Here is a 14,763-nt window from a genome sequence, read left to right on the forward strand (position 1 = left end):
GTAGTGAGGTTGGCCCAGGATCGGACATTGTTTCGTTCCGCTGCGCATGGGGTCGCTATGAGTCGGTTCCGACTAGATGGCACCTGACAACAACAATAAAATTATGACACAAGAAGTCCTGGTGTGGTGCTGTGGGTTAATCTGCTGGACTGCAAAGTCGGTTTGAACTGCAAGGTTGGCAGTTCAAGCTCACCAGCCACTCCTCAGAAGCCCTATACAGGGTCGCTATGAGTCAGAACTGACTCAACAGCACTGAACAACAACAAATTATCATTCATAATAAACGGTTATAACTACGATCCTGTGATAGTTAAGATGAACTTCATGGTTTGCTGTATTGAAATATGGGAATCATGATGGTTATAGAGGATAAGCACTGGACTGTGAACCACATATCAGTGGCTAGAGCCCACCAGCAGTTTTGTATGAAAAACACAAGGCTTTCTGCTTCCACAATGATTTACAGCCTCAGATGCCCCATACAGGGTCACTATGAGTCAGAACTGACTCCATGGCACATAAAAGCAACAACATATTAAAACATTGTGTCTTTGTGTTCTAGAGATAAGTTCTTATTAAAACGATTGGTACAAGGCTTAGATGCCTATTCCATTAAAAGGAAATAGCTCACAAAGAAACATGCATTGCCTTGAATTTTCTGGGCTCTCAATGTGTTTTATAGTAGTTTGAGCCTATAAGGACAGACATTTTGAGTGGCAAAGATAGTAAGGAGATTATGCCAGGTATAGACAGAGTATTTGTGGTAATGTGAATGGTGTAATTAAAGTAGTTATTAGTAGAGTATATGTAAGAGTTATGAAAAAATATAAAGGTTTTTAAAAAAAATCAGTTTTTAAAGGACTTTAGTGGCAGCCTGGTGTGGTGCTGTGGGCTAATGCATCAAACAGCAAAGTCGTTTGAACTGCAAGGTCGGTGGTTCAAGTTCACCAGCTGCTCCTTGGAAACTCTATACAGGGTCGCTATGGGTCAGAACCGACTTGACAGCATTTAAAAACTTAATAACAAGTGGCAGCTTAAACATTATCAAATTTATTAACCATGTAATAGAAGCATTTTCACTCACTTAAAAGCGCCCATGGTGACTGTAAGGAGCCCTGGTAGCACAAAGGCTAAATTCTTCGCTGTCACTGGTAATCTGAACCCATCCAACAGCCCAACAAGAGAAAGAGTTGGTGATAAGATTCTCTAAAGATAACCGCCTAGAAAACTCGGGGATAGCTCCACTCTATTAAATAGAGTCACTCGAGTCTAAAACCAACTCGATAGCGCCTTATAACAACATTATGAATTTAAGATTCCCTGAGTGATACAAATGGTTACGCAGTTGACGAGCAGAAAGGCTGATGGTGGACACCCACGCAGAGGTGCCTTGGAAGACAGGCCTGGCAATCTGCTTCTGAAAGATAACAGCCTTGAAAAGTCTACGGAGCAGTTCTATTCAGCACACAGGAGCATGTCTTGAGTCAGAATCAACTCCATGGCCCTTCACACAATAACATTATGAATTTTGCCATAATATAGTAAAATTTTATTTTTAACAGTTTCTATTGTTGTTGTTAGGTACCACTGAGTCAGTACTGACTCATAGTGACCCTATGCACAACAGAACGAAACACTACCCAGTCCTGGGCCAACCTCACAATTGTTGCCACACTTGAGCCCATTGATGCTGCCACTTTGCCAATCCATCTCGCTGGGGGTCTTCCTCTTTTTCTCTAACCCTCTACCTTACCAAACATGATATCCTTCTCCAGTGACTGGTTCATCCTGACAACATGTCCAAAGTATGAAAGACGAAGTTTGGCCATCCTGGCCTCCAAGGAGCACTCTGGCTGCATTTGTTCCAACACACATTTGTTGCTTCTTTTGGCAGCCAATGGAACTTTCAAGATTCTCCTCTAACATCATAACTCAAAAGTGTCAGTTCTTGTATGGTCTTCCTTATTCACTGTCCAGCTTTCACATGCATATGAGGTTATTGAAAACACCATGGCTTGGGTCAGGCGCACCTTAGTCCTCAAGCTGACATCTTTGCTCTTCAACATTTTAAAAAGGTCTTGTACAGCAGATTTGCCTAATGCAATACGTCGTTTGATTTTTTGACTGCTGCTTCCAAGAGTGTTGATGGTTGATCCAAGAGGAAGGAAGTCCTTGACAACTTCAATCTTTTCTCCGTTGATAGTTGTTAATTGGTCCAGGAACTGAAGAAAAAATTTAAGTCTCGATTTTTGTTATTGAAGGATTCTTTGGTCAAGGTTTTCTTGTGAAGTGCTGTTGAGTCGGTTCTGACCCATAGCGACCCTGTATAGAGTTTTTGAGGAGCAGCTGGTAGCTTGAACCACTGATCTTACAGTTCAAATGGCTTTGCAGTCTGCCACATTAACCCACAGAACCACACCAGAATTCCGGTCAAGGTATAGGTCTTAGAAAATTACATCTCTCTTACTTCTTCCTGTTTCTGATGGCAACAGAAATTCCTGTGTTCCTACAACTGTCCCTCATTCAAAATCCTAATAGTAATGGAAGAGAACAGGGAGAGTATAAGAAACTACTCCCCTACTAACCACACCACAAACTGCCATACTTTTCTGCCACAGATATGAACTCACTCATACTTAATGTTTTTCTTCTATGAGTGTTGCTACTTCCATGAGTATTGATAGTTGATCCAAGAAGAATGAAGTCCTTGGCAATTTCGATCTTTTCTCTGTTGATAAGAATGTTGTTTATTGGTCCAATGGTTAGGATTTTTGTTTTCTTTACACTGAGATGCAATCCATACCAAAGGCTGTGGTCTTTGATCTTCATCAGTATTTTAAGTCCTTTTCATTTTCAGCAGGCAAGGTTGAATCATCTGTATATGTTGTTGTTGTGATGTGCCGTGGAGTTGGTTCCAACCTGTACAGGGTTTCCAAGGTTGTAAATCTTTACAGGAGCAGAAAGCCTCATCTTTCTCCCGCAGAACAGCTGGAAGTTTTGAACTGCTGACTGTGAGGTTTGCAGCCCAATTTGTAACACTACGCTACCAGAGCTCGCTATATAGCAGGTTGTTAATGAGTCTTCCTCCAATCCTGAAGTTACATTTTTCTTCATATAACCCACCTTCTCAGATTATTTGCTCAGCATACAGGTTAAATAAGTATGATAAGAAAATACAACCCTGTCGCACACCGTTCTTAATTTTAAACCATTCAGTGTTCCCATATTCTGTTCAAACAACTGCATCTTGGTCCACATAAAGATTCCTCTTGAGCATAATTGAGTGTTCCGGAATACTCATACTTTGCAATGTTGTCTATAGCTTGTCATGATCCACACAATTGAAAGCCTTTGTGTAGTAAATAAAGCACAGGTAAACATCTTTCTAATATTCTCTGCTTCCAGCCAAGATCCATCAGACATCAGGAATGATATCCCTTGTTCCACGGCCTCTCCTGAATCCAGCCTGAACCTCTAGAAGTTCTCTGTCAATGTATGCTTACAGCTGTTTCTCTATTATCTTTAGTAAAACATTACTTGCAAGTAAATAATATTACCCGTCTTATGCTGTCTAAAGAAGGTATTTGAAATGAACAAATCATTGATTTTGCAGAATTCCACATTCTGTTGGGTCACCTCTCTTTGGAATGGGCACAAATACAGATCTCTTCTAATCAGCTGGGCAGATAGTTGTCTTCCAAGTTTTTTTGGCATGAGTGCTTCCAGTGCCGCCTCACTTTCTTAAAAGATTTCAATTTGTATTCCATCAATTCCTGGTGTCTTGTTCTTTGCCAATTCCTTCAATGCACCTTGGACTTCTTCTTTTGGTATCACTGGCTCTTGATCATATGCTACTTCTTGAAACGTTAAACATCAACCATTTCCTTTTGGTAGAGTGACTCTGTGTATTCCTTCCATCTTCTTTTGATGCTTTCTGTGTCATTCAATAATTTTCTCTGAGAATCTTTCAGTAACTAAAGTCGAGGCTTGAATTTTTTCTTCAGTTTCCCCAACTTGAGAAATGCTGAGTGTGTTATTCCCTTTTGGTTTTCTGATTCCAGATCTTTGCATATTTCATTGTAATATTTGACTTTGTCTTGTTGAGCTGACCTTTGAAATGTTCTGTTCGGCTCTTGTACCTCATGTCTTCCATTTAATTTAGTATCTCTACACTGGAGAGCAGCAAGTTTTCGTGTGTCTTCTGACATCCATTTCGATCCTTTCTTTTTTCTTGTTTTCCTAATGATTTTTTGCTTTTTTCATGTATGATGTTCTTGATGTCATCCCCACAACTCTTCTGGTCTGAGGTCTTTAGTGTTTAATGTATCAAATCTGTTTTTCAGAGTATCTCTTAATTCAGGTGGGCTATATTCAAGGTCATATTTGGTTCTCGTGGACTTGTTTTAATTTTCTTCAGCTTCAGTTTGAGTTTGCATATGGTCTGTTCCACAGTCTGTCCCTGGCCTGGTTTTGACTGATGATATGGAGCTTTTTCATCATCTCTTTCCACAGATGTAGTCAATTTGATTTCAGTGTCTTCCATCTGGTGAGGTCTATGTGTATAATCGTCTTATGCTGTCTAAAGAAGGTATTTGAAATGAACAAATCATTGATTTTGCAGAATTCTATCATGTGATCTCCAGCATCATTTCTATCACCAAGGCCATATTTTCCAACTACTGATCCTTCCTCTTTGTTCCCAACCCTTGCATTCCAATCACTAGTAATGATCAATACATCTTGATTACATGTTTGATCAATTTCAGATTGAAGTAGTTGGTAGAACTCTTCTGTTTCTTCCTCACTGGCTTTAGTGGCTCGTGCATAAATTTGATTAACAGTGGTATTAACTGGTCTTCCCTGTAGGTGCATGGATATTACCCTATCACAGACAGTGTTGTACCTCATGACTAATCTGGATATGCTCTTTTTGACGATGAAAGCAATACCATTCCTCTTCAATTTGTCATTCCTGGCATAGTAAACCATGTGGTTGTCTTATACAAAACACATATAGGTTAATGCGCTAGACTGCAAAGTCGGTTTGAACTACAAAGTCAGTGGTTCAAACTCAGTAGCTGCTCCTCAGAAATCCTATACAGGGTCGTTATGGGTTGGAACCGACTCAACAGCACTTAACAACAACAATAATATATTTTATGTCATTACGTCACATGAAATTACATAGTTTAGGACGGCTATCTATGGAGAACCATACACCTATTGTTGCTGGTAAGTGTTGTTGAGTCGGTTCCGACTCACAGTGACCCTGTATAGGGTTTCTGAGGAGTGGCTGAATCAGAGTTTGAACCACTGACCTTGCTGAGCTGACCTTTTAGTCCAGTGCTTATTGTACAGATAGCTCTAATATGCCTTTCATTTCTTAAAAATAACAGGGACCAAAATTCTGGAACTGCTGTCAGCAACTCATGTCAATAATGCTCAAAATTCTCTTGAGGGAGCCCTTCACACATTGTCTGAAAGAGAGAGTAGTTATACAAAACAAATCTCACTTAGCAAACATTCAGTATTCACACATTGAAACCATTTAGGTAATCAAATTTAATATACAGAATTGTAGGTGGGATGAAGAATAACTAAGAATACATTACCCTGGAGGTAAAGGCTGTGGTCTCTCCCATGTGGTTGTTCGTGTGTTATGGTCCACATAATAGGTTCTACCATGAGGATCTTTTCTCTGTTCCCACCTTTAATAAAAGTACAAAAATAAAACACAATAAACAAGAAAGTCTGAAAAAATAATCCCTTCTCACAAACATAAAAATGATAGGATAAGCACGATTTTAAAAGGCATTCTTTGTCTTCTCCCTTATCCGAGCTTTTTAGATTCTTCATTGTTCTCTTTCTACTAAATGTACTGGAAACTCAAATACTAACTTTCCTTACCAGGAAATCGATGGAATAATACTCAAAAATGTTAAAGTTACTAATTTAGAGAATTCCAAATGTTTGAAACCCAGAATTTCAGGATGCTTTAAAGTCCAGAGCACAAAAATAAGTATGCTTTGAAGTAATGTCCATGTTTGCCTGCACTTTCAAAAACACACATTTTAAAAAATTTAGGAGAATTAATTTTAATATGTGGTGATACGACTCCAGGAATTTTTTCTTTTCTTTTATGTGCAACTATGCGCCTGCCCTGTCCTGTTGGTGAATTCTTTAGGGACATCATGATTTTATCTTTTTGTTTGATCTTTAAGATTCTCAAGCTTTCATTTTCCCCACTCATTTCCCGCTTTTCCTCTTTGTTGGTATAGTAAGTGCTGTCAAGTCGGTTCCAATTCATAGTGACCCTATACAGGGTTTCCGAGGCTGTAAATCTTTATGGGAGCAGAAAGCCTCATCTTTCTCCTGTGGAGCCTCTGGTAGTATCAAACTGCTGACCTTGAGGTTAGCAGCCCAACTCGTAACCACTATGCTAGAGCTCCTTAGCGTTCCTTAATAAAATACAGAAGAAAAATATTAAATGTAAAAAATAAGAGTGGTAGATTTTGAGTTCAATACTCTTAGTTTCAATTTTAATGCAGAATAAATGAAAAATGTTTTCTCTTAACCACAGGAAATGAAAATTAAATTTGACTTTTTATTTAGCGAGGTCTTGTATTATTTTCCTACATAATGACCATATATATTTACGTGAATCTCTATGTAAGAGGCACAGACACATACTTAAAATCACCAATAAAACAAATGTAATAATGTTATAACATTCTATAAATAAGTCACAGATACTCATTAATGAGTATGACCATTAAAGATGCCTAAGTTCAAAACTCTGGATCAAAAGCATTACTAAATTTACCTATTAAATACCACCATGGCATGAAACCCTACACTGGAACATTCATGTTATACAAATTTAGGCATTTCTTACAAAGCTTTTCACAAAAAGTACATAACTTAAAATTTTAGACTTATTTCATCTGCTTTTTGTGGAATAATAAAAGCTAGCTGAAGACAGAGTTCAAATATATAATTCATTTTGAATGCATTTCAGGAATACCCGTGAGTATATTTCAAAGGAGCTATATAGCTGTATAAAAATTTAACAGCCCAAAACAAATACCTAAAAAAATTATCAAGTTTCCAAAGTGTCCTGATAATGGTACTTTTGCTATTATTCCTATATAATCAGTCCTTGCATTTTTAATATTCTAGAACAAAGTCTCCTGGTTTCTACCCTTGCTACCCTGTACTATTTTTTTCATTCAGTTCTAATTTTTATATCACTTCACACATGGGCTGTCAAAAGAACCAATATATCCGTTTTGGAAGAAGTGTACACAGAATGCTCGTTGGAGGCCAACATGGCCAAATTTTATCCTCTCGTACTTTGGACATATTGTCAGGAGTGACCAGTCATTGGAGAAGAATATCATGTTTGGTAGGGTGGAGGGTCAGAGAAAAAGAGGAAGACCCCCAATGAGATGGACCGGCCAAGTGGCAGCATTGATAGACTCAAGCGTGGCAACAGTATTGACTTTGGCCCAGGACAGGGTAGTGTTTTGTTCTGCTGTGCATCAGGTTGTTTTGATTCGGTACCGACTCGATGACACCTAACAACAACAACACCTTGTAGGACCTCTGGTAGTTCAGTGGTTATGAATTGGGCTGTGAACCACAAGGTCAGCAGTTCGAAACTACCAGCTGATCTGTGGGAGAAAGATGAGGCTTTCTGCTCCTGTAAAGATTTACAGCCTCAGATGCCTTGTACAGGGTCACTATGAGTCAGAACCGACTCCATGGCACATAACAACAACAACAACAGGCTCCCTTTTAATTACTGTTTACTTGGTATTGTTTGCCCCACCAACCTTTGACTTTTAACCTATGAAATCTGCATGTCAAAGTTGTGCCTCTTTTAGGTAACATATGGATACGTCATATTAAAAACTTATTCTGCCACTATGTTTATTGAATCCATAACTGAATCCATTTATATTCACTATGATTATTAATAAAAGAATTTACTTCAGTCATGTCGTCATACTTTTTTTTTTATTGAGGTTGATGGCTTCTTTATTCATTTTATCAACAATGCTCAGTTTTTTAGAAGTGATCGTCCCCCCCACCTTTTATTTTAGTGAATCTTGGTTTTCCTTCCTTACTTTGGTGAATAGATTTATAGACTAATAGCTACCATGAGATTTACAAATTTAGTAGTCTACATGTACAACGTTATGTATTTGAAACCACCTTAGTTTCCTGCATTGCTTCTGGGGAGAAATCGGCAGTTACCCTTACTGAGACCCCTTGTAGGTGATATTTTCTTATGTCATGCTGCTCTCAAAATTCTTCCTTTATCTTCACTTCTGTGAAATTCAATTATAATGTGTCTTGATGCTTTTCTCTTAGAATTTAACCTTTATGGAGTTCACTGAGCTTGGATGAAAATCTCTTCATCTTTAAGGATATTTGGTAAAAATTCCCACCATTATTTCTTCTAGACTTCTTTTCTTCTTTTCTTCTGGAATTCCCATTGTGCATATATTGTTCCTCTTGATGGTGTCCCAGAGAACCTTTACATGTATGCTCTTTACAATTTTTTCTTTTTCTATTTGCTCTTCAAATGTAGAAATCACAGAATTTTGCTTTTCTGTATCACGGACTCTTTCTTCTATTGTTTCCATTCTACTTTTGTATTCTATGGAGTTATTTATTACTAAGCTCTGGAATTTCTATGTCGTTTTTTTTACTTAATGCTTCTATCGCTTTATAGAGTTTTTCATTTTGTTCTTATATTGTTTTCATGAATTCTTCTAAAAATTGTCCCCGTGTTTTCCTTTATGCCATTGCTGTTACTGTTGCTCTTAGGTACCATCAAGTAGGCTTCAATTGATAGGAGGGGTTGGTGGGTTTGAACTTCCAACCTTGTGGCTCTAACTGACCCTGTAGTCAAGTTCTTACTCTACAATGTCACACCAGGGTGCTTCTATTAGGTCCCCTAATTACTGGATCTCATGACTTTCAGTTTCATTACCTAAGGTTTGAAGAAACAACTGATCTATTAGCTTCTTAAAAAGACACGACAAGTGTACTTTTAGAAACCTAGAATGTATGGGAATGTATGAATCTCTGTAAACAACTTGACAATATGATTAGATACAGAATTCTTATTTCTCTTAGCACTGGTCCACTGCCATCTAGCTTCTAGTGTTGATCTACAAGAACTCTGATTCCATTCTGATTAATATCCCATTGTCGAAACCTAGGTTCCAAAACAACATCCGTTTTGTTCTAAGAGTTTTATGATTTTAGTTCTTACACTTGGGTCACTGATCCATTTTGAATTAATTTTTGTATGTGGTACCAGGTATGGGGGTCCAGCTTCACTCAGCTACATGTATACTTTTTGTAGTTTTTCTTGTCTACTCCCATCTACCATCTCTTTTTCTGGTGTCTTGGCAGGGAAAAATATTGACTCCTAACTCAGAGCAATTTGAATACAGCTCTCACTATTGACCCAAAACCACTCTGTCACAAAAACACCCACACTTGCTGATAATACCCACTTGACCTGGTTTCAATGGCTGGATCAGAGCTCAACTAGAAGAAGAAAGAAGAGGGAAAAAAGAGTAATGTGATGAACTTAACCTACACCTATGGATGCAGTAGCTCAAAAGAGGGAAAAAATCTTTACAGCAAGGATCATTCCCACCCCCTCAATACCAGGGTAGACAGGGGGACACTGGCTGCCCAAAGTGGGGGGTGGGGTGGGGGTGGCCCTACAAAGGCAAGAAGTGACTGGCTTACAAGCTTTCAAGAGGGAGCCTAGGTAGAATCTCCACTGAGTAGTGTCTAATCTGTCTGGGCGGGACTGATGAAAGGAGATGTGGTACAATAGTGAATAATTATTATCAGGACTGACTGTGAAGTTTAGAAATGTACAGGTAGACGTTTTGTAACAAAAGGAGGGGAGTGGTTGACTTTGCAGTCCAGGAGCAGCGGTCCCTGGGATCATCCAGGGAGAAGAGCAGAGTGTGGGACCCTACCCAAAGAAATAGTTATGCCAGAAATGGAGGCAGAGACGATGACGTGGAGAGATAGAGTGGCTGAGAACTCTAGACCCAGAGAGGGAGAGGGGCTGTGTGCTGACACCAGGGGGCAGGCCTGCAGGGTGTACCCTTTGGTTGTTTGACGATGCATGGAGGGGGATTATAACCATGGCAATGCAATGATAGAAATAGGATGAATGTAAAGCTAATGTTCTCCCATGTAAACTATCACATAATATATTTAAAATACAAACAAAAAAACCACTCTAAGATCAACAAAACCTCTTTGCTGTTAAACTCAACAGGTGTCTTTTTGGTCTTTTCATATCTGAATTTTTAAATAACTTTCAACTTAATTAACTATTTCCTCCAAGGATATTTACAAGTCAGGACTTTTGCCTAATTGCTCATTTACTCAAAATCATTTATTCAAGAACTCATATGATCATAAAAACAAATACTTATTGGGCACATTCTGGTCATGTCAGGTACCGTTTTAAGCACAAGGAATATGGTGGTGGGGTGGTGTGCCAGGGATTCGGTTCTGACTCATAGCAACCCTGCAAAGGGTTTCTGAGGCTGTAAATTTTTACTTTTTACAGGAGCAGAAAGCCTCATCTTCCTCCGCAGAACAGTTGGTAGTTTCAAAGTGCTGACCTTGAGGTTAGCAGCCCAACTCATAACCAGTACACTAAGCATGTACAAAATAGAGCTCCCTTTTCAGGACACTGAGGTGAAAATAGACAACAGACACACAGATATATGTCATGTAGTGATTTAAACATAAAAATGTTATTTTATGATGATTCAAAACTACTAAAAATAGTTCACATTGATTAACTTTTCAGTCTAGGAGCAGAGGTCCCTAGGACCATCAAGGGAGAAGAGCCGAGATTGGGACCCTACCCAGAGAAGCAGCGATACCTGAGATGGAGGCAGAGACAATGACGTGGAGCGATGGAGCAGCTGGGGACTTTAGATCCAGAGAGGGGGAATGACTGTATGCTGAAGACTGGGGGTGGGGGGGATAGTATAGGGGGCAGGCTTGTAGGGTATACCCTTTGGTTGGTTGATGATGTGTGGAGGGGACTGGAACCATGGCAATGAAACAATATACGATACAATGAATGTAAAACTAATATTCTCCCATGTAAACTATCATATAATTCACAATAAAACATTTAAAAAAAAAAAAAAAAAAAAAGAGCAAATGCAAAAGATCCTGTCTCCAAGATCATGTGGTTATCAATACTCAAATCTTATCCCAGCCTACAATATATATATTTTCTAGAATATTCTCCTTCAGTTCTGGAACTCTATTCCTGACATCAGCTGGACGCCCTACAAAGACAGAACTCAACCTCTTCACTCTCCTACCCTATCATGGATTGAACTGTGTCCCTTCAAAATATGTGCCAGTTTGGCAGTGCACAACCCTGAGCAGCAATAGTGGCATCATCAAGTTCTTTTCCCTGGAATTATACCAAGAATCTTAGCACCAAACCTCCACATCTTTTTTAGCAAGCTTAATCCAGGTTTTATTAATCTTTATTAAGGAGCTCTGGTAGCGTAGTGCTTATGACTCAGGCTGTGAACCTTAAGATCAAAACTATCAGCAGTTAGACACTACCAGCTGCTCTGCAGGAGAAAGATGAGGCTTTCTGCTCCCCCCCTTTTTTTTTTTAACAGGCTTTTTAAAGATTTACAGCCTCGGAAACCCTGTACAGGGTCGCTATGGGTAGGAACTGTCTTGACAGCACTTAACAACAACAATCCAGGTTTTATGTATTGTTTGGTATAGGCTCTTGTTTGTGTATGGGAACACTCAAAAATTTTAAACCATTCAATATCCACTTATTCTGTCCGAACAGCAGTCTCAAGTTCCACATGAGCACAATTTAGTGTTCTGGAACTCCCATTCTTCTCAATGTTATCCATCCAAAGTTTGTTATGATCCACGAATACATTTGCATTGTCAATTAAGCACAAGTAAACATTTTTTTCTGGTATTCTCTGTTTTCAGGCAAGATCTATCTGATGTTAGCAAGGGTAACTCCTGTTCCATGCCCTCTTATGAATCCAGGTTAAATTTCTGGGAGCTCCCTGTTGATAAGATCGCTATAACCATTTTAAAATTATCTTCAGCAAAATTTTACTTGCATGATAAATTAATGGCACTGTCAGATAATTTCCGCATTCTGTTGGGTTACCTTTTTTTGGAATGGGTACAAATATGGACCTCTTCCAATTTCTTAGCCAAGTAACTGTCTCCTAAAATTCTTGGAAAGGGAGAGTGAGTACCTTCAGTACTGTATCAGTTTGTTGGAACATTTCAACTTGTATTCCATCAGTTCCGGGAGTTACTTATCTTATCCCCCATTCGACGAGGTTCTTGACATAAAGGACAGCTTCATACGTGTGTCACAGGAGCTGACACATGGGAAACTAGGATAATTAAGTCACCAAAGAAAAGAGCTTGGGGATATTGAGATTTCAGAGAGGGAAGAAAAGATAAAATGAGTCTGACACGCTGCCAGGAAATAGAAAAAATAAATTCTAATTAAGCAGCAGAAAATAAGCTTATGGGAAAGGTCTGGCCTGGTCATAGAAACAAAGTATTTTAATAGTTAAAGATAAGAAAGAGTTCAAGATCCACTAGTGGAAGCACATGCAGCAGACCAAAGTCAAAAATATGACCAAGCAGAAGGCAAATCGATGAGCAAGTTTAGAAAACTGAAAAAAAGCTGCTCAGAAGGTAGGAAGGGGGTCTAGACATAGTGACTCTGATGAGAAAATCTGGGCAGTAGGGTTACTAGAAACCTCCAAAAGTACACTTTTAATAGCTGTCCTTAGACATTCTGATTGCTGTAAGCTGAGCTGGAAAGCACTTTTAGTAAAGTATAGCACAATGTCCATAGTTTCATTGTGGCATTTTCAAACTACAGTGAATTTGAAAAGTTCGTGGAAAAATTAAATGAAAAGATAAGGGAATTTCCCTAAACTGTCTGAAGCCTTGTTGTATGTTTATAAGTCTGGACTACTACGTATGTTTCTTGAAGGCTCAGACAATGAATCATTAATTTCATACTATTAGTAAAGGATCCTTAGGGGCACAATGGCTAAGCACTCAGTTGTTAAAGGAAAGATTGGCACACGTTGAATCAACCAACCACTACAAGGGAGAAAGATGAGGCAGTTCTGCTTTTGTCAAGATCTCAGCCTTACGAATCCTATGGGCTGTTCCTACTGTATCCTACTGCATCACTGTGAGTCAAAATCAACTTGTTGGCAATGGGTTTATCATCAGTAACCAAACAAATATCAGTCAAGTAAAGAGACTAAAACACTGACAAGTTAATATGGAAAAGATGATAAAATAGAATACATGTATAGATTACTCCTAGAAACCATGAAGAATTCAATAACAACAGTGAAATTTTTTAATAGACTTAGAATGACTAAGCATCAAGGAAAAGCAACTACATTGGTAATGGAGTCAATCAGCAGGGCTCTATGACTGTCCCCAGCAATCTGCATTCACTGAAAAAAAAAAGGATGGTTACTTGTTCTTAAGTTTGGGGCTTGGAGAGTAAATCATAAAAATCTAGAACTGAGGTTAACAAGTAGAATGTCATGGTCACTTTCATGTAAAAGCAAAACTAAACCAATATTCAAATTAAGAGGGTTTGACAAGTCATTATAAGAAGCCCTGATAGCGTACTGGGTTACAAGTTGGGCTGCTAGCCATGAGGTCAGCAGTTTGAATCTACCAGTGGCTGTGCAGGAGAAAGATAAGGTTTTCTGCTCCTGTAAAGATTTATAGCCTCAGAAACTTTATAGGGTATCTCTCTGAGTGGGAACTTATTAGGTGGCACATAACCACAACAAGTCAATATAAGGTTTTGCATTCCCCTTCATATTGTACTTACCTTGACCAGATGAGCAATTTAGTCGCGAAAGCACTTCTTTTTATAGCAAATAAACTGTGTGTATTATATTTTATTTATTTTTCAAATGACTAGACTATGGGAAAATTTCATACACACAAAGGGATAAGTCAAGAAGTATTGCTACTAAGGTTCTAGTTCATACATCCATGGGTTATTCAAAACTAAACGTGTTCAAACATGTCTCTGTGATCAATGAATAACTGCATACAAGGAATCTCAGTAATATACTTGCCTTACGCTTAGCAGGGTACCTTCAAAACTAGGTCCAATCAGAACAGTTAAATGCAAGGCAGAGAGGTCAACTCTGTGGTGACTATTCTTTAGGACTCAAAAAAGGTAATTGTGATAGATTTCATTGAAAAACACAGGATGATCATCAGGACTTACTAAGAAGAAGTTTTAAGAAAATAGAAAACTGCACTAGTGAGAAAAAGACGAGGAAAGTTGTGCCACGGAACTTTTTTCCCATCACAACAATGCACCTGCTCATTCTTCACGGAAAGCAAGAGCTGTCCTATGGTATTTCATTGGGAACCCTAACCCACCCACCCTCCAGCCCTGATCTTACTTCTTCAGACTTCTTTTTTCACCCCTTAAACTCAAAAGAACATTTCCAAGGAACACAATTTGAACTCTTCATGGATGCCCAAACTGCTATTTTGATACGGTGTAAGTTGAAGAGATACAATCAAGATGGCGGATCGAGTAGACGTGCAGTGAGGAGCAAAGAAGCACCAGTAGTTTGGAAAATATGGCCTTGGTGATAGAAATGATGCTGGAGAACTCATGATAGAATT

The 14,763-nt window shown here is 38.7% G+C and overlaps 1 protein-coding gene across 1 annotated transcript in view; it reads right to left on the reverse strand.

The window, feature by feature from the left end:
- Positions 1 to 14,763, reverse strand: part of WWP1 (WW domain containing E3 ubiquitin protein ligase 1) — a 118,514-nt gene that overhangs the window by 58,583 nt on the left and 45,168 nt on the right. Inside the window, exon 8 of the mRNA XM_006859263.1 lies at positions 5,613 to 5,708. Within this exon, the coding sequence (XP_006859325.1) occupies positions 5,613 to 5,708 (96 nt within the window). The remainder of the gene's footprint in view (positions 1 to 5,612; positions 5,709 to 14,763) is intronic.

The sequence above is a fragment of the Chrysochloris asiatica genome, unplaced genomic scaffold (assembly GCF_000296735.1).
Source record: "Chrysochloris asiatica unplaced genomic scaffold, ChrAsi1.0 scaffold00031, whole genome shotgun sequence".
NCBI lineage: Eukaryota > Metazoa > Chordata > Mammalia > Afrosoricida > Chrysochloridae > Chrysochloris > Chrysochloris asiatica.